At 42.5% G+C, this 19292-nt stretch overlaps 1 protein-coding gene across 1 annotated transcript in view; it reads left to right on the top strand.

Annotated features, from left to right (window-relative positions):
- Nucleotides 1-2832: 2832 nt before the first annotated feature.
- The window catches only part of plcl2 (phospholipase C like 2), a 48983-nt gene continuing 32523 nt past the window's right edge, over nucleotides 2833-19292 (top strand). The window contains exons 1-2 of the mRNA XM_008281174.1: nucleotides 2833-3144; nucleotides 3587-4052. Coding sequence (XP_008279396.1) covers nucleotides 3813-4052 — 240 coding nt within the window. The 5' untranslated portion in view covers nucleotides 2833-3144; nucleotides 3587-3812. The remainder of the gene's footprint in view (nucleotides 3145-3586; nucleotides 4053-19292) is intronic.

Consider the following 19292-nt stretch of genomic DNA (forward strand, 5'->3'; position numbering starts at 1 on the left):
TGTATATTTAAGGTCAGTTTCTCAAACTGAGTTTTTGTCTCATAGCCAGAAATGTCAACAAACACAAAACTTTAACTTAAAAAATACATTTATGTTGTGAAGGTTGTGACAGAGTTATATGTACATTCATCATTCACAGTCTGATTTATATATTTTTTTGTAGATTTCAGCTATCATACATATTTAAAGTCTGTTTTTTCATGGTGAGTATTTTTCACACACTCTGAGCCTGAAATCTCCTCATCAGTAGCACTTACATTCACCAGACTTTCCAGTTTTACTCATGTCTGTATTCTAATTATTTATTTATTTTTTTTACAAAGCGGTTTGTTAGTATTGTTGTCACAACCTGATTTATGGATCATTATCATAAAAATGGTGACATAGTTTTGTGTTTTTTTCTGTCTTCTGACAGTATTTTCTGATTTATGGAGCGATACAAAGAGATATCGAACATTTGCTCTGTCGACTCTCATATGTCAAGAAAACTAAAATAATTTAGCAGCTGGCTTTATCAAACATTCTGATTTCTTAATGTGAATTTGTGTCATTTTAGATGCAGATTGCCTAATTTGCATAAAGAAATTCTATCATCTAATTGTGATTAAGCAGTTGGGGCCGTTTCATGGTGATATTTATTAGTTAAGAACATGAACCTATTTACCTGTACTGTCTCCCATTAAAAGTTTTTACCACCAGCAGCCACATGCGTTGAACAGTGAGGGGTTAAAAGTGACGTCCCGCACAATAAAGCAAAACCACTACCCCTGTGGAGCAGCAGAGGGCGCTGTTGTACAGCTCACCACACCTCCTCCTGCTTTTTCTTTTTTTTATCCCCACAACAACTACTTAATCTGCCTTCATCTGAACCAGTGGCCTATGAAGGAAACGTATTAAACAATGCCGGGCCTCATCACTCACTGTCCGGGCCTTTTATGCAGGAGTCGACAGATCCAGCCTGCTTAAATTTCATGTAGGGTTCGCGTTGCGCCATGCGTGACTAATACTTCAGAGTTCTCATCGCTAAGAATTGATGACTTGCTTTGGTTACTGTGGGAGTTTGTTTTCACAGGAAATCTGGCGCAACGGCACAAGGTTCTGTTATTCAGTTAAAGGTATTACTTCATTACTGACATTAGTACATCAGCTCGCACTTTCCACGTAAAGAGGAAGAGCTCCAACTCAGAGTGACACTCTGAGAAAAACACAAGTCATGTGAGCCTCTCAGGGAGATGGTCGCTGTTTGGAGCCATCAGATGTGGCTCCTGAATGAAGCAGACGTCAGCCTTAGTGATACAGACACTGTGACATTTATTTTAAACCTTTATGTAGTTTAATTGAAGACTTTAGCATCCTTTAAGGTCACAGTCTGAGAATAGCAACCCCTGCTGAACTGTTTTGGTCTTGATCTTATTAAAAGTGCCTGACCTGTTTTCTGTCAGTGTAGCTTTACTTTTCTCAATTAACCCCACGTGAAAGTGAGAAATTAATAATATGGTTAATGATAATGGAATTTTCCCCCCCCAAAGAATTGTGTTGTTGTTGTGAATAGCCTGCTGTTGTCTTTTGTGTTGTTTTTCATGTGGTTTCTGGTTGGAGTCATTCTGGTTTGTGTGTATTTATTTGCTGACTTTTGTGCTATTTTGCATGCATTTGGAATTTGTGCAGCTTTGTGTGTACTTTCTGGATGGATTTTAAGTTGTTTTGCTTTCAGTTTTAATTTGTACTGCAGTTTCTTCTTCAGTTTTGTGCTGCTTTGTGCTTTTTCTTGATGAGTCCTGTGTTGAGTTTTCTCTGATTTGTGTGTATTTATTTGTTGACTTTATTGCTAGTTTGCATTTATTTTTATTTTTTTAAATTTGTGCTGCTTTCTAGGTGCTATTTTCCTTTACTGTTTTTTGGTATTTTGCATTTCTTTTCAGGTTTAGCATTTTTGTGCAAGTATTTTCTTGTTGACTTTTGTGTTATTTTTAAAGTATTTTCTGCTTGAAGTTTTACTGATTAGCATGTTTTTATGTGTTGACTTCTTCTAGTTTGCATGTGGTTTCCTGTGTGGAATTTATGCTGCTTCATATGTCTTATTGTTTTTTGCTGTTTTACATGCATTTCTTTCCAAACTTAGCCAATGTTTTTTTTGCATGTTTTTCTTTTCAGCTTTCCAGTTGTTTTTTATACATTTTCTGGTTGAATCTTCCCTGATCTGCAGGTCTTTATTTGTTAACTTGTAGAAGTGTGCATGCGATTTCCTGTGGAATTTGTGGCACTTTCGATGTATTATTGTTGTTCATCTTTGTGCTATTTTGCATGATTTTTACCCCAAGTTTTGCAGTTTTTATTCATGTATTTTCTTGTTGACTTTTATGTCGTTTTTAAAATATTTTCTGGTTGAATTTTCACAGATTCGCATTTATTTGGTGACTTCTACTAGTTTGCATGTGATTTCCTGTGGAATTTATGCTTCTTTATATGTATTATTATTGCTAATTTTTGTGCTATTTTGCAGATTTTTCCCCCCAAGTTTTTTTTTTGTTGAACTTCTGTGTTTTCTGGTTGAACCGGTACTTCTTTTTGTGTGCACAGTTTTTTCTTTGTATTGTTCTGTAACTAACATTCTTCTGGACCCGTGTGGCGGTACCGCGGCTGATGCTGTGGGTCCGAGCCGACCTGTGCAGCATTCCTGTGCAGCAGGAGCGGAATCGGGGCGGTGCTGCTGCTGCTGCTGCTGCTGCGCGTGGAACAAATAATTAGCTTTGATTGACACCGCAGCCTGTTTTGCCTGTTGCGCGTTCACGAGACGTACACAACTTTGTTCCCTGGAAACGTCGCTTCAACAAAACTACGCGCGAGCTCTGTAACGGCCGGATCGCGGTGTCGGTGGCCGAGCGGAGGGGCTGACCGGCGGGAGGGAGGCGACGGAGGACGGCTCTCGGCTTGTTTGTTCGCCGACCGAAGGCTCGCCGCCGCTCACTGGACTTTGAGACGAAAACTAACTTCAGCCCCGGCTAGCAGGCGGTTAGCTAGCAGAGCTAACTAGCTCGGCTCGGCTCGGCTTCGCGGCAGCTCGGACGCCGAACGGTAGCCCGGCTCCCCCTTCAGCGGCAACTTCCAGGGAGCACCGTCCGTCTCACGGAGGCAGCTCGGGAGGCGAGTACACGAAGCCGCGCGGAGCTAATTCTGAGCTTTTTGCGAGCAAGTTAATTGAACCGATAAGTTGAGACGCTGTTATTCACCTTCACCGTTACCGAGCGGCGGCTCCGGCGGCGGCGGCGAGCCGGAGAGGAGGAGGGTGGGTTCTCCCTCAGCCGAACGGAACATAATGGGCTGGTCTGTGGGGCGAAAACGGTGAACTTGTGAGGGGAAAACTGCACAAAAAATATAGAGTAAAAAAAAAAAGAAGCTCGTGCACGCAGAGACGGTTTCTTTATGCTACAGGGCTGTAAGTTAACATCCGCTTTCAGCGCGCACGAGATGTTCACGCTTTCTCCTCACGGCTCTGCAACGCTTCAAAAAAATAAATAAAAAAAACACAGAAGCTGCTCCTGCTAATGTCATGTAGCCTGATTGTGCTCATCGCTTCCCTCCACAGAGCGCCATGCACACAGGACCAGCCCCCGAACCGGACCGAGCTGTGCAGATGAGACGGCAGGATTCCGTGCAAACGTTTCAACGAGGCAATAGGCCAGGCAGGAAATTGGAGTAAAGCTGAACCAGAAGGCTTCGCTACCCAGCAGCTTGTGTGTCACCGCGAGTGTGTGTGTGTGTGTGTCGTGTGAGTGTGTGTGTGTGTGTGTGTGTGTGTGCTCGAAGTGCCTATGGCGGAGTTTGGGGAGGACGGCAGCCTGCCTCCATTGAGTCTCGGGGATCCGGCCGTGCCCAGCGACGAGGCAGCTGGCAAGACGCATTGCGAAGTGTCGGTGCTGAATGGGGACTGTGGGATATCGGAGAACATGGTCGGCTCCGGATCCGTCGTCGCACCTGGCAGCCAAGCCGACAACACCTCTGTCGGACAGGACGCCAAATCCGAGATACCGCGCAGGAGCAGCATTATCAAGGTAAACAGTGAAGTTCTCTGCTATGTCAGGCATTGTGCTGCTGAGCCAGGCTGCTCATCCACACTGGAAGTTACAGTGCAAAAAAAAAAAAACACCCTCTGCTCTCATCTTCTGTGTTCATCATCTGGCTGCTTCCAGGGAGGCTGTCTGCACCGTGGTTACCGTGAAATGGGTGTATTCACAACACAGGCCAGTAATGAGATGAGCAGAAGCACATCCTGTACTTTGTCTGAGTATTTTGAACAGGATTTGTGTAGCAGAGCGTATTTCTGACTGGAGTGTCAGTAATCGAGCCGCGATGTGTACGACTGAAGAACCAGGATGTGATTCCCAGAAGGGAAAACCAGATGTTCAAAGGAAGCGTGTGGTTGAAAGGACTGCGCTTCTGAGCTGATTTAATGGCTACAAGAGAAATGCTTCTAATATGTGGAACAGAATAATGACTGAAGTGAGTGGTAGGGATAGTAATTAGTGATGCAACATTTAATGTGGATTAATTAACCTATTGTCAACCGTTATATTATTCAATAGCTATTTTGATAGTTGATTAATCAGTTTGAGGGGCTGCAAGGTGGCTCAGTGGTTAGCACCGTCACCTCACAGCTAGAAGGTCACCGGTTGGTGTCCCGGTGAGGACACCTGGGATCTTTCTGCATGGAGTCTCCATGTTCTCCCCGTGCAGCGTGGGTTCTCTCCGGGTTCTCCGGCTTCCTCCCACAGTCCAGAAACATGCTGAGGTTAATTGGTGATTGTAAATTGTCCGTAGGTGTGAATGTGAGTGTGCTTGGTTGTCTGTCTCTAAGTGTAGCCCTGTGATAGACTGGTTACCTGTCCAGGTGAACCTGCCTTCACCCTGAGTCAGCTGGGATAGGCTCCGCCCCCCATGACCCTGGTGAGGATGAAGGTGTAGAGATGATGGATGAATTAATCGGTAAAAATTCACCGATCGCAGCTACTTCAATGTGATTTATTTTAGTAAGTTCTGGACAAAGCAGGACTCTTCGGGATCTTTATAAATACTGACCAACCTTTTGATATTTTATAGACCAAACAACTGATTGTTTTATTGGGAAAATAATGACAATAATTAACTGCTTCCCCAGTCGGTACTCGTCGTTACATATTCTGCAGCGCTGCCAAACAGTTAGTCTGTTGACCTCACCTAGATCAGTGGCACAGTCGGCCTTATCATTACAGGAGTGAGTAACACAATGAGATATGTCATGCTGCTGGAAAACAAACACAGGTGGTGGAAGAAAATCCTTGAGCAAGACACCCAAGGTCTTACACATTTTAGGAGGCTGCGCAAACATATATTTGACAGATTGATCGATAAGATTGCTCAACTGTTTGGTTTTGTTGGGATTATGCCTTCGAGTCTGAGGCCGTGCCTTTCAGTTGACTTATCTGGTGTGTATAGGCGTTGGGGGGTATTGCTCAAGGGCACCACAGATGATGACACTTCCTCACATCGCGTTAGTCTACAGTATGTTGAAAGCACGTTTATTGAAGCTCATGTCAGCAGCTCTGCAATGTAAATCTAGTCGCTGTTGCTGCTGTTGCTGCTGCTGCTGCTGTCATAATTTCAGTCATGAGACCATAAAGTGAAACTTGGAGAAGGTGAAGGGGTGGCACTCGCCTGTACTGGACAAAGTCGTCATTGTTTCTCACAGTATTTGTACTCTACACAGTACTACCACTGGTCCAAATGGCTGACATGAATGCAAGAGACGTCAGAAATGTGTGCCTCTTATTTTGTTATCGCTTATGTGTAGCTGTAGAGGCCAGTGGATGGTCCCTGAAGGGCCAGCTGTGTTTAGAATGCATGCTCTGTGTATAGGATGCCCTGTTCACATGCTCGTATCTGGTGTGAGCGGATATAGGGGGTTTAATTGTTTATTATAACGCACAAGCTCAGTGCTATCTGTGCGTCTATGGTTTGACACCTCGGTGACGTCTCTCTGCTTTCGGTACATTCTTTGGCAGGAGTTGGGGTTTGAGCCGCTCACATTTTTGCCGGCAGGTTTTACAGGCAACACATTCTTGGCACGTTGCGGATGCCGAACTTTGACGTAACCTCTGCCTGCAGATTGATGGGGGTAATATTGACAGTTCTGCCTTGTAAAATTCCAAATAATCTCTCACTACACAAGGACCCATCTTAGTTCCCAGGCCACTTGAGTGTGATTTATTTGTGCGGGATGTCCAGTCCGGTGAGTTATATACTCGGTGCACATGTGCTCTGATTACAAACAACCTTATTTCAATGGAATAGGAAACGAAATGTCGGTAGATTTTTGACTTCTCTTTGAAAATGCAATTAAAAAGTCTTACATAAAAAAGCAGGACAAGGCCTCCTAAATATTGCCTATGCTGAAAACCTGCTCTTGCTGTTGTTTTCAGAGTCAAGGCCTCTGTTCAATTTAGCGTACTGGTCCACATGATGGTCAAGTGCCAGGGCATCCATCCAGACGAGAAATCATTCTGAATTGCTCAATGACCTAAATCCAATAAATGCCATACCAGACCGCACAATAAAAACCTTCAGCAGAAGAAGCATGAGATGAATTAATTGCACTTCAGATCAGTTTGAGATGATTTTGGTGAAACGGCACACATGGGTCAGCGTCCAGTGAGTCACAGCAGAGAAGATGACTTCCGATTCGCCAACGTTAAGATAAGTCCGCGGAGGACTTGGACTGCTGCCGAGGTTTGGGTTGATGCAGGAAGTGGACTGTCATGATTGGAAAGAAATATCACCCATAAATAATGCAATCATGTCTGAAAAATCCAACCGAAAGAACGAGTAATATTCAGAATTTACTGACTTGACATTGCTTTAGACAGGTTAAAATAAAACGGATGCATTTGATATGAGACTGAGAACTGTAAGTAAACTGTACTTTGAATAGAGAAATAGATGTGCTTATCACGAACGTGCAGGAAGTCGTGCCCTCCTGTCCGTGCCGATATCTCATCGAGGACGGTTGTTTTTAATTCTGACAGCCGTGGCTGATTGAGTGTTGCTGTGAGATGGTGGTTGCGACGACTTGGACCAGCGTTAACGAGGCGGCCTGTTTCACACTGTCAGTCACGGCGCTCACTTCTAGTTAAACTGCTTCTCTGAAACGACGGGAGGATGTGGTCGGGACAACGCCGACCACACTCTCATAGTAACAGCTGTAATACTCGGTGCTTTACCAGCAGCCTGACTTCTATAAAGGTTTCTGTAGAACATATTTGGCGGTGCTGTGGGTGTGGGTGTGTGCATGCGCGTGGTGAACAGGCACCAGCCAATGGCACATCGAAACTGACATGTTGAGACGTTTCTTGTAAAATTGTGTGTCTGAAAAAACCAAAACCTGCAATTCTTGGCTGATAGAATAGCACCTTTGTAGATCTCTTAATTTGACGGTTGCTGAATAATGAGATGCTCCACCCCAAACGTACACTCACACTAATCCCTCTGCTGGTGGAAAGTTTTCTAGTTCATCTATTGAACCTGATTTAAAATGCCCATATCCTAAACATTTATGTGTTTATAGTTTGTGAGGTCTACTAGAGTATGTCTACATGCTTTAATGTTCAAACACAGACAGTTTTTTTTACTGTGCATTGCTGCAGCACCTCTCCTCACTCTGCTTCAGTTCCTGCCTGTCAACATGTACGATGCAGATTTATACGCAATACCCGTAAATTATAAGGATTTCTCACTGTTTAAGTTGCTTACAGACTGCTGTGACGGACATGTACATAAAATCACATGAATCATGAAAAGATCAGCATATGTGTGGTAGAAGTCCAGGCAGGTTGTCCGGTGCAGCCGTTGGCAGGTCGAGTTCTTCACAGCGCTCTCAAGGCGTCTAACTTGGGACATGCAGACACCGTCATCTGTTGCTGAATCTCCCTTTGAAGTATATTAATCTGGCGTAGTTTCGATTTTAATTGTTCTTTTGCGTCTTGCACACTAAAGGCTGCCTTCGTGTCTCACACACAGCCTGTGCAGCATTATGCAATGCTTCCATGTTGCCCATAACAAAACATAAGGGGTCTGTTTTTGGAGAAATAACGGACTTTTTAAGACACGATGAGCATATGGATTACAATGTAGGAGTATTAGGCTGCAGGGCTGTTTGGAGAAATATTTATTTTGATTCTTTGGAAACCGTTTCGGCTGACATGATTTAATTTTGGACATGACCTGAGACCACATCCTCTCCATAAACTCTGTAAACAATGATAACACTGTTGGTCTGCAGCCATCTCTCAGTCCTCACAGCGGTTTGGAGAGATCGTCACTAAGTAAAGACTAATGAAACAAATTACTTCTACTAAGTTAGTATTTCCATCTCTGTTTCTGTTTGTTGGCAGAATATGATTTATTATTCATATATATATTTAGATTGGAAACAATCTTGTACATTGTAAGTACACATTCACAGCATTGAGACAAATCAGACCTTTGTGCGGCCTTGACAGCGACACTTTTCTTGGCTTTTAATGTCAAATTATGTAGTTTAACTGCTGTATACATTGTAGACCATCGTGTATTTAGGTTACATGGAAACTACCTTGGGCTGCAGGTGTCTCAGTGGTTAGCATCGTGGCCTCGCAGCTAGAAGGTCGCCGGTTGACGTCCCCGTGAGGACACCCGGGATCTTCCTGCGTGGAGTCTCCATGTTCTCCCCGTGCAGCGTGGGTTCTCTCCGGGTTCTCCGGCTTCCTCCCACAGTCCACAAACATGCTGAGGTTAATTGGTGATTGTAAATTGTCCGTAGGTGTGAATGTGAGTGTGCTTGGTTGTCTGTCTCTAAGTGTAGCCCTGTGATAGACTGGTTACCTGTCCAGGTGAACCTGCCTTCACCCTGAGTCAGCTGGGATAGACTCCAGCGACGCTAGTGAGGATGAAGGTGTAGAGATGATGGATTGAAGCTACCTTACACTGAAGCACCTACCTAAGGCTTATGAAGTGGCTTGGACTTCCACGAGTCCATTTTAAACCCAGTGACTTGTCGCCTTGCTGCGTGTGGGAGGCCAGTAACAGAAGCAATAATGCCCCAGTGGCAACACTTTTCACTTCCCACCTCGTGTCTCACCTCAGATCCTCGTGAATAAGTGGCATCTTTTCATTGCTTTGTAAACAGCACTTTTTTCACAGCTCTGCGAGGAGAAGAACACAAACTGTGATATCATCCTGTTGAAAGGGAAACAATATGGCCTTAATTATGGTGGACCAGCAGTGCTGTGAGTCCAAACAAGTTTATCTGTGGCCATCGTCATATTGCATCAAATTACTCAGTCCAACTCGGCCTACATTAGTCACAGCAGTGGATCACAGCCAAGGTGTGATTTTTATTCTAGTTTTTTTTATCATTGCACACATCCAGTTTGATGAGCTCCATTTCCATATATGTTAAATTATAACACAGAATGTTTTCTACGGGTAAAAGAAGCCAAGAAAATGTGCATTAATAATACACAGTGAACCAGGACTAGCTGTTCTTTGTTTGTAATGAGACTGTTTGAATCCTTTTTGCAACCTCCTAAATGTGTTTGAGGTCACCTGTAGCATAAGTGAAGGGACACTAGACAATATCAAGCATACAGAAAACTAAATATCTTGTTTTATTTACTATGTTCTGTAGTTACAGTGTTAATAGTGTAGCCATGAGCTCAGCATAGTGAGCTCCCTTTCAACACCGCTGCTGTTTCTTCTCAGCTCTTGCTGTTAGTGCCAAAGGGCAATTATACAGTCTATCATTTCTATGTCAGAGGCACTGCGTTGCATCTTCATGCACTGAATTATGCATGCTTATGTATACATTCGACAGGAATGGTTTTACGATCACCGGTTCCAGTTTGATGACAGAAGCACAGTCGAATTTCAGTGTTCGGCTGTAGATTCACAGAATAAAAATATATTTATTTTATATGTATGTGTTTCAGGAGTGCTTCCCTTGAGCCAAATATTGCAGAGAGGAATGTAATGTAGCTGCTTTAGGTGAAAGGATGCTATCAGTGTGTCTACTATATACATAGAAGCACACAGTTAAAGGTAATGTATTGTGGTTATCAGTGCTTATGAATAGCGTCTAACCAGTGGAGTTTCCCTTCTGCAGGCTAATTAACTGTGGTAAATAATTACTGCAGTACACCAATCAGCCACAGCATTAAAGCCCCTCTCCAGGCATTGATTAAAACCCCTAAAAAACACATCTGTGTCTCAAAATTAAATATTTACAGGTTGTGTTTCATGGAAATAATCCCTTCCTGCTTTAAAATGGCTTAGATGTGCTGCTGTTGCTTCCTCTATGATGTGTTGATCTATGAAGTCCTGCCGTCTTCTGCTGCTAGCTGTAGCTCCACCTGCTAGCTGTAGCTCAACCTGCTAGCTGTAGCTCAGCCTGCTAGCTGTAGGTCCACCTACTAGCTGTAGGTCCACCTGCTAGCTGTAGGTCCACCTGCTAGCTCACCTACAACTCTGCTCAAACGCTGTATAACAGCTCTACGCTACACAGTTTTAATGTTGAAGTAATTCAGCCATACATGTTGGAACCAGAACCAGAACCTTTACAGGATTGGTAACGAACCAGTCCTGTACAGACACAGGTTCGGTTTGCTGTGTGTAAAACCCCAGAAGTCAGAATCAGTGTTTTCATCAGTATACTGTAGCTTAAAGGTAGAAATACTTGTTGACAGCTTGTTTAACTCGTGCCGTGTCTCCCAGCATTTAATAAACACAGTAAGGACGTGTCAAGTTCAGGTTTCCCGGGCCAGCAGAACATTTCATGGTAATGAGAACATCAGTATTCTTCACGTCAGCTGTCGGTGGTTTTAATGTTGTGGCACATCGTTGTGTACGTGTACCTTCACTAGAATGTGTGAGTCACTGCCTGTCCTACTCTGGAGGACCAAGAAGAGAATTAAAGAGAATAAATCAGTTGTGGTATTGCAGTGCGAAATAGACTTTTGAAGTGGCCGTGAACAAGAAACCAAACTATAATTCTTCAGCAAATTCCCCGTGTTGTGAAAGAGCGGAAACAAATGTCTAACCTCTTCTGCACATTATCTTTTACTAAAGTGGGTGGCATAACATTTTCCATTAAGAATGCGGTGATGCAAGTGTTGTTGATATTGCCTGGCATTGTCGCATTAATTATTCATACTGTCACTCAAGACGCTGCCACTTCAGTGTTACGACTGGCTTCCCTACAATCGTTTAGCCTGAATCTGCCAAGAACAGATTATTGTTTAACCCAAACTCGACTTGAGCTTTTATTTCTGACAGTAACTTGCTGGATATATAGCCGAGGAATGTAACTTGCATGCTTGACTGTAATCCGGTGGCCCAAGTCAATGCCGCTGGCAGGTGACGGCGTAATTTATTGAAGATCTTGTGATAGACGTCCTTGATGCAGGGTCCTGCTGCCGCCTCAGTCATTGTGTTTATGGTTTCAAGGCGACTCGCCGCGGCACTTACCTGAATCATTGCCTATTCATTCATCAGCTCAGGTGTCACTGATTTACACAAGGGCTGCTTGCCTCGCCTAGTTATTTCAAGGGTAGCTCAAATAACTTGGCAGTGATTATGGTTCTGCCACATTAGCAGCACAAGTGGTTCTGCACACGTTGATAGGCTGCGTTCATATTTTACTATTGAAAGCACCAGAGCACAATGAAAATACACATTTACATGATGAACATGGAGTTTAATTATCAATAATTACAATCCTACCCCGCTACCGTATATTAGCATTCACATACTTGAGCTTTTGATTTAATACAAGGTACCTAATAATTCCTCCTCAGAGTACAGTCAGGCCGAGCATGTATGCTTGGGATACAAAATTCTGCTTTCAAAGGAAGTTTGGCCTTAATACTTAGTGACACCACTGGGGTTCTGCTGATGTTTTCAATTGTTTTTCAGATGCTTAATTGGGCAAATTATTTATCAGTTCATCGCATATATTAACCCTCAGATTACTCGATGATGAAAGTCATGGTTCGTTGCAGCACTACATGCATTTTGTTTTCCATTGTCCTGATGTTTGGCTCATTTCCTGCACACACCAGCTTTATGTGAACATTTAGAAAGACTACTCGTTTAATAATCAACCATGAGAACATGTCGGTGTTTGTGTGCTCTCCAACACAGTTTACACTCTGACTTTGTTATGTCTGTAATTCGATCACATCTAGAAACTTGTTCACGTCGACTTTCCAAACTGGAACGCTCGCTTTGTCGAAATCACAAACTGAAGTCCTGCCAAAGTCTGCTTGTATTTGCAAGTAACGTGTTAACGTGTCACAGCGAGTTTGTGGGAGACGAATCCACAACATGTGTCATACAATCAGTGACCTGATAATCAAATGGTGGATTTTACAATGAGTCGTGTAACTTCTGTTCATATTAACAACAGTACAGCGCTTCACACAACATCATATGTATTTACTGTCTTTAAATTCTGGAATAAACATGGTGTAGAAAGAACGGTATTGACGAGGTATTGGTTAGTATCTGAACGCTGTCTGGCTGTTGTGCAGCCTTAAGGGGCTCCATGGATGAATCAGCGTAGCTGTTGTTGCAATCATAACAATGCTGGCGCTGGAAATCTTATGCAATTGGCAGCTAATGGACTCTGTTAATTTTGCTCACAGTGCAGGCAGAATGTTTGAAGCCTGCCAGTGTCTGAGGCCGTCTCATCATGGATGCCTTATCAGATGCTGAGCTGTGCCGACGCCGTTCGCTCGCTCCTTTGTTAGTTTGAACTGTGACATGACAGCTGTGCTTCATCAGTCCCCGGCTGAGATCTGATCAGAATGTAAATTGCTATGTTGACATGATTTGAATAATGTGTAAATGGTTTAGCAGTTAAATGATGCACACAGCGGTTCGGAGCTGCAGCTCTACTGATCAATAAATGGGTGCACTGTAGGATTGTGCCGTTCGGTGATCAGATTGACTATTGACGATTGGAGACACACCTATTGATTTTTTTTTTTCAGTCAGCAATCAAAGGTAGTCAGCACTAGTGCTTAATTTAAAGCAACTTGTTTGTGCTCCCTTTTCCATCTGCCATCAAAACGACCAATAAACAGAAAACCAGGCGCCGATCACATGACCAGCACAGCTATAGGGGTTGATGTCTGGTGTTCCTGGCTCAGCTCAGCAGCTAACAGTAGCCGATAAGCTACACGGAAACTGTGAAGTGCAGAAAGGTCAGAAAGGTGTTTTGTACCTTGATTCTCTCTTTTAAAAGTTTGAGTTACTCTCACTAAATAATAAGGCTACTCACAGCAGGTCTGGACTGACGCTGTAGCTGTGTTCACAGGTTGGGCTTTATTTATAGAGATCGAACCCAGAAAGGAAGCCAAGAGAGTCTGACATTTAGGTTTAACACTTAGAGTCTGTGGTTCTGGAAGCAGGTTGTTGGTATCTGGCTAGTTAGCATTTAGAGACCAGGAGCCTCTTGTTCCTGTTACAATATGCAGTTTAATGTGTGCTATGTATGAACACACTAGTACACATGCAAAATGAACTGCCCCTGGACTGTGAGGAGTCGATTTGGATTAGAATCACATCGTCCACCTTTAAAGGTTTACTGCTCATCTGAATTGCAAACACACGTCTCCTACCTTTACATCGGTTGGACTTTGTTGTTGTAAATATGAAAGCAAATAAATTTAGCATTCTGGCTGCTTTCACTACGTTTTGTATAAAGTCCTGAAGATTTCATAAAAAAGCAGTAATTCAGTTTTTTTTTTTTGAATAATTAATATCAGATGAGACCAACTGAGGATTGTTCCTCAGCTTGCCTCATTCCATGTGAACAAGACCCATCGCAACGTGCTCGCCGTGAAAGGAAAAGTAGTCATGAATCAAAACACCATTTTATTTTGTGTGGCTTGCTGCTTCTCTCAAGGTCCTGTAAGTGTGTCATTCACAGTAGCTATGAAAGTGCTGGGGTCATGGTTAACGCTGATGGTCAGGACTAAACAGATAAGTGGCACAGCGTGGTAGGAGGGGAAGTGGCTTTATGTTTTACATACAGCTGATGTCTGCGGGCCACATGCCACTGATGACTTTCACAGGCTTTAATTTATTAGCTTTTAGAGCTGCTATGGACTAATTACTGATTTTTGTCTGTTTTCCCTCTTCTATATCCCATTTTTAGAAGAACCATAACAAATGAACTTTTCTCATGAAATCCAAATCCAGAACAAACGCCCTACATACGTCTGGCTGCGTGTTGCACAACTCCATTGATTGACCAAGCTGCCCTCACAGTGATATGTAAAGGTTGTCTCGGGTGTCGGTAATCTGCTTTAGGCGCTGGAAATATATGCAACAGGGACTACAGCAGATTTTCCTGTGTTAGACTATTATGTCAATACTTGCTTTCATAGCAGCGTCTCTGGTGAGGATGGGTAACGAGTACAGGCCATCAGGTGAGGTGGTTATTGCTGCTTCACTTGGCTCCTCAGATGTGTTGTTGCTGCAGAACAAACTAGTACCTTTAAGTTTCCTTTCAAGCCAACAGTCGCATCTTTTTGGTAATTTTGCTGAACTGTGTAAAATACGTCGACAGGCTTCTTCTCAGGTGCTGGTCGTAATTATTTAATAATTCTGTTCTGTTTTTATTTAACAGTTTAATTTACTTCCTCTTCAGAAGGTCTTTTGCGTTTCTAGAACATAATTATTGAACTTGAACAGGTCATAAGTGTTTTAATTGTTTTCCCCGATTCAAATAGAAAACGGGACGATCCTTTTCCGAAACTTGGTAAAACATCTTATTAATGTTACTGAATTAACAAATTAACTTATTATATCTGTGGCTAATGTCTCCGTCCAATATTTGAGAACATGAAAAGCTTTCTCCCAAAGCCTAGAGCCAAAAACAAAAAAAAAACTGAGGGCTGATGATGCAAAGCCTGGAACAGCTCCACGGAGAACAGTCTGCAGGAAAATGTTGGTGAGCAATTAACTCACAGCACCTCGGGCGATTCTTCTGTGGTTAATGGTATCTGCTATTCCTTTCTTCAGTGCTGAAAACATTGCCATGGAGAAGGAAGCATTTTAACTGCTTGTGCTAATTGTGTTGCATGTTTATTTATTTATTTATCTTTTACTTGTGTATAGCTTCACACCAGTGTTACGCAATTCAGTGTTTGGCTCCCAGAGGTCAGACAGTGCTGCTGCACAACCAACTGATCAATCCAATCAATGCCATTTACATTACTGGTCAGACAGATGCTTTGGACGAATGTGCAGTATGATGTAGAACAAATGCAGGGTGTGTAAGTGACGTATGAAAAGCAGCTATCAAACCAAAACTACAAAAAGTCAGAAATGAGGCAACAAAACCCTTTTTTTGGTTTCAGTTTGGTGAACCTACGTGACAAAGAACTTTCAGTCATAACCACAGTGCTGCAGAAACACAGGCAGTGGTTGACCGTTCAGAGTTGACTCTTATGGTATTTACCTTTTTCACACTTCATTTGACCAGCGAGTCACATCATAATATGGTACAGGGCAGCAGCTGGGCCTTTACTGGGCCTATACTCAGTGGGATTTGACAGCAGTGCAGCTGGAGAACAAAAAGTCTCCATATGCTAATCCTAATCAAACAGCAAGCTCTTTACTGCAAGATTGTTTGTGTGTGTGTGTGTGTGTGTGTGTGTGTGTGGAGAATATTAAATGTTAAATACATACCGTGAGTGTTATATACAGTGTCATGGTTCATTATTCATCATGTCCTATTTTTTTCTGTCTTAATTAGAATCAGGCATTGTTTCACATATTCAGATTCATATTTATTCAGAGAGATCCCACTGCATCAGAAATCTGTAAAGACAAATGGGGGTATAAGGGTACATTTACTTTAGTAAAAAATGCACTTCTTTCTCTACGAATGTCTTACAGGTAAGACTTTGTAGGACTGAGGAATATTCTAGTGTTTTAGTCCGCATGGCTTCACAACACTGTGTTTTATTATAGTTGGCAGTTTGGGCTGACTTGGTCCAAATATGAAGAAGCAACTATTTTTTTTTTTTTCCCATGAAGACATCAGAAAATGCGTTGGAAATGAGTAGGACTGCACAGTTAATCAAATACAGTCGTGAATCGATAATCCGACCCCTAACAATCCTAAACCTGCTATCCGACAGGTTTTTAGGAAAAACCAACAGAACCCATAAAAATTACATTTAGTGTCGGATCATCGAGTCATGACTGTATTAACAACATTCACCATTTGACCATTTTCCATCATGAACACGATCAGCTGTGATGCTGACATTTAAAAGACTCATAGAAAGCTCTGCACATAGAAAACAGCTCATGGAGATAAACTCACTTGGTTTCAACTTGGGTAAATTTGCTTTTGAACGCCTCATTAACTCTTCTGAAGAACATTTTCTGTAACACACCTGTCTTAGTATCAGTGCTGTAATAGCTGGGTGGAGACTGTGCACAGCCACCCAGCCAGCATCCACCGGCATCTCCCTGCATGTGATGTGTCCAGGGAACATTGCATTGTCTGTCGATGAGCAGAATCAGCAAGACAGGCATTTTGCAGCAATTTTTATGATATTTTGCCTCTAGTAAGACCCCTGAATTTGAATAAAGAAGCATATCTTATTAAAGGTGCTCTGTTTATTTAAATGTGAACATGCAATGAAAATATTTTGCCCCTAAAATCAACGAGCAGTCCTGATAAATCACTGTGTTCTCAGTACTGATAAAAATGATAATGTTGCGCTGCCCTCAGCATGAGTTTCAGTCATCATTTCAACCACGCTGACATAGCCACCAGCAGTAGATTCATGGGAACATACTTTTGAGTGCTTGAAAATCAATAAATGAAAGCTGCACATGATGCAAGATTTGAATTGCAGCCCATTTGGTTGGATCGTGTATATAATGTTGACCTGCCATATGGATTCGTCAGAGTAATGAGACAGGCAGCACACATTTATCTCAGTTAAATCAACCTCTCATAGCCTATTTTAAATTTCACTATAAACATTAAAAACAGTGTGTAAATAAATAAACAAATTAAGCAACCTTGCCCGCTATGCAACTTAGACGTTCTAAGAAGTACGGCATGTTCGTCATCATCATCATCATTGTTATCGTCAGAGGGCAGCAGCATTACCAGCACTTGGTCACAAGACTCAGCTTTCTGGACAGTATATTGTAAATACAGTCGTGACTCGATGATCCGACACTAAATGTAAAACCTTCTTCTATGTCGGATATCAAGGCTGTCAGATTGTCCAGACGGAGGTCCAGATACGAGGAGGGCTTGATGCTGGAAGGCTCATTAGTTGTTCATTATTGTTCACAGTTGTTATAATAACTAGTAGGGCTGGTCCCAATAGAACTTTCTGCTCTCTGGATATTCAGGCCCAGTTAATGATGAATATCAGAACATTCTGTGCGGTCGGGGGACACTTCCACCCCGGGGCAGCGCTCTGACGGGGTGGAAGTGTCCAGAACACACAGGCAGTACTTGGCTGCTGATGCTAGTTTAGTTAGCGCTCACACTTCTGTTTCCTCCATCGGTGGCGGCGGGGGAGTGGCAGATACGCTCCACCGTTACCATCCATGTTTACTTCCATAAACACTGAGCACGCTCGCTGCGTGTGACGTCGTCGTGTCCTCTTCTGCGCATGCGGGACACTTTTGGCTCGTATGAAGTTCACACAGCAGATCACATACAAGTCGCATTGAACTGGAAACGTGAAGGAAGTCACAAAGAAATCCTCATTGAGCATCAAGTCCTGCAGTGTGAACGTAGCCAATCTGTGGGATTGTTCAGTCAGATAATACGCCGTCATCCTGATTGGTGACATTAAATGTCATGTCGGAGTCACAATCCAAGGCTGTCGCTATGTTAAGGCTGTTTTTATGGGTTCTGTTGGTTTTTCCTACAAGCCTGTTGGATAGCAGGTTTAGGACTGTTAAGGGTCGATTATCGAGTCATGACTGTAATTAGTTTCCTCTTCCTTGACGAGTCGGGTTTCCTTGTGACTCACTTTGCTCTAGTTTTGTGTTGTTCCTCCAACGCCTTTTCTGTCAACACGTTACTCTTCCATCCCGCTTTGAAGCGTTGGATTTGTTTTTATATCAGCCTTCTCTGCTCGCTGAACACAGAAGCACTTTTAGCTCTTATTTGATGATAGAACTTGGAATGAAATGACAAGTGCTCAGTTTGAGAAACGGGTCACCCCGACAATTTATAAGCCATAAAATAGTTGTCATGGACAAATGAGACTCCATGAAGGTATAATAAATTAAATAAGAAGGGATTTAAGTTTAACACGCCCTAAGTCCTGGTGTCACATTCCTTCATATGTGTGTAGTCTCGTAGTTGATGAAATAATACTGAGTATTTTCTTTTAGCTTAATTTCAGATCTGACTGAATCCTACACAAATCTCCTCTAAGTATTGTACTTATTCAAACAAAGGGAAAAGAAATACAAGCATTTATGTTTTTTATGCCGTGCCAAATACTTACACAGCCATGACTCCAAATCTGTAATGTGTATTATTAACAATTGAATATCATATCTTGTCCTGTATTTACTGTTGTGTGTGTTATTATAAGTATTTAACTGTGACATATTGCATCAGTGTGAGAGGTTTGCCATATTAGGACTGAACTGGGATCCAGCAGGTGATCCAGTTAAATCATCAGCCGGTTGTTGAGAGGAGTGAGAGTTAAGAACGGGCCACCTACTGGAAGATATCCACGTGTTTGGTATCATGCATCACCGCTTTATAACTGGACATAATATGAAAGCATGCAAGCTTTGATCTCAGTTACAGCCATGGACTTAAGCTTTTAAATTAGATCTGCACAGAGTCAGACTTAATTGCAGATTAAAACCATGATATAACACGTGCTATAAGAGACGAATGTGCTGGTTTTCATTTATTCTCAAGTAATTTTTAAAGGATTTTTCTAATCCCTTAGTGCCGAGCAGCTTTATAGGTCCTTTTGTTATTTACTGTCAGCTTGGACTGTAAGTCCCAAGAAAGGTACAAACCCCACTGTTAGAGCGGTGGGAGATACACGAGTTTCACAAGTCGCTGGTCCTTTGCCTTGTCGGTCAGTCTGTAACAGAGGAGACTGTGATGGTGATCTAGAGTTAGCATCTGACTCTTGATCCAGCTTTGACATTATACCAGAGGATAATATATATATCTGAAGGATTAGTTCAACTTCTAAAAT

This window comes from Stegastes partitus, unplaced genomic scaffold (genome assembly GCF_000690725.1).
Source record: "Stegastes partitus isolate 25-593 unplaced genomic scaffold, Stegastes_partitus-1.0.2 Scaffold225, whole genome shotgun sequence".
Taxonomy (NCBI): Eukaryota; Metazoa; Chordata; class Actinopteri; family Pomacentridae; genus Stegastes; species Stegastes partitus.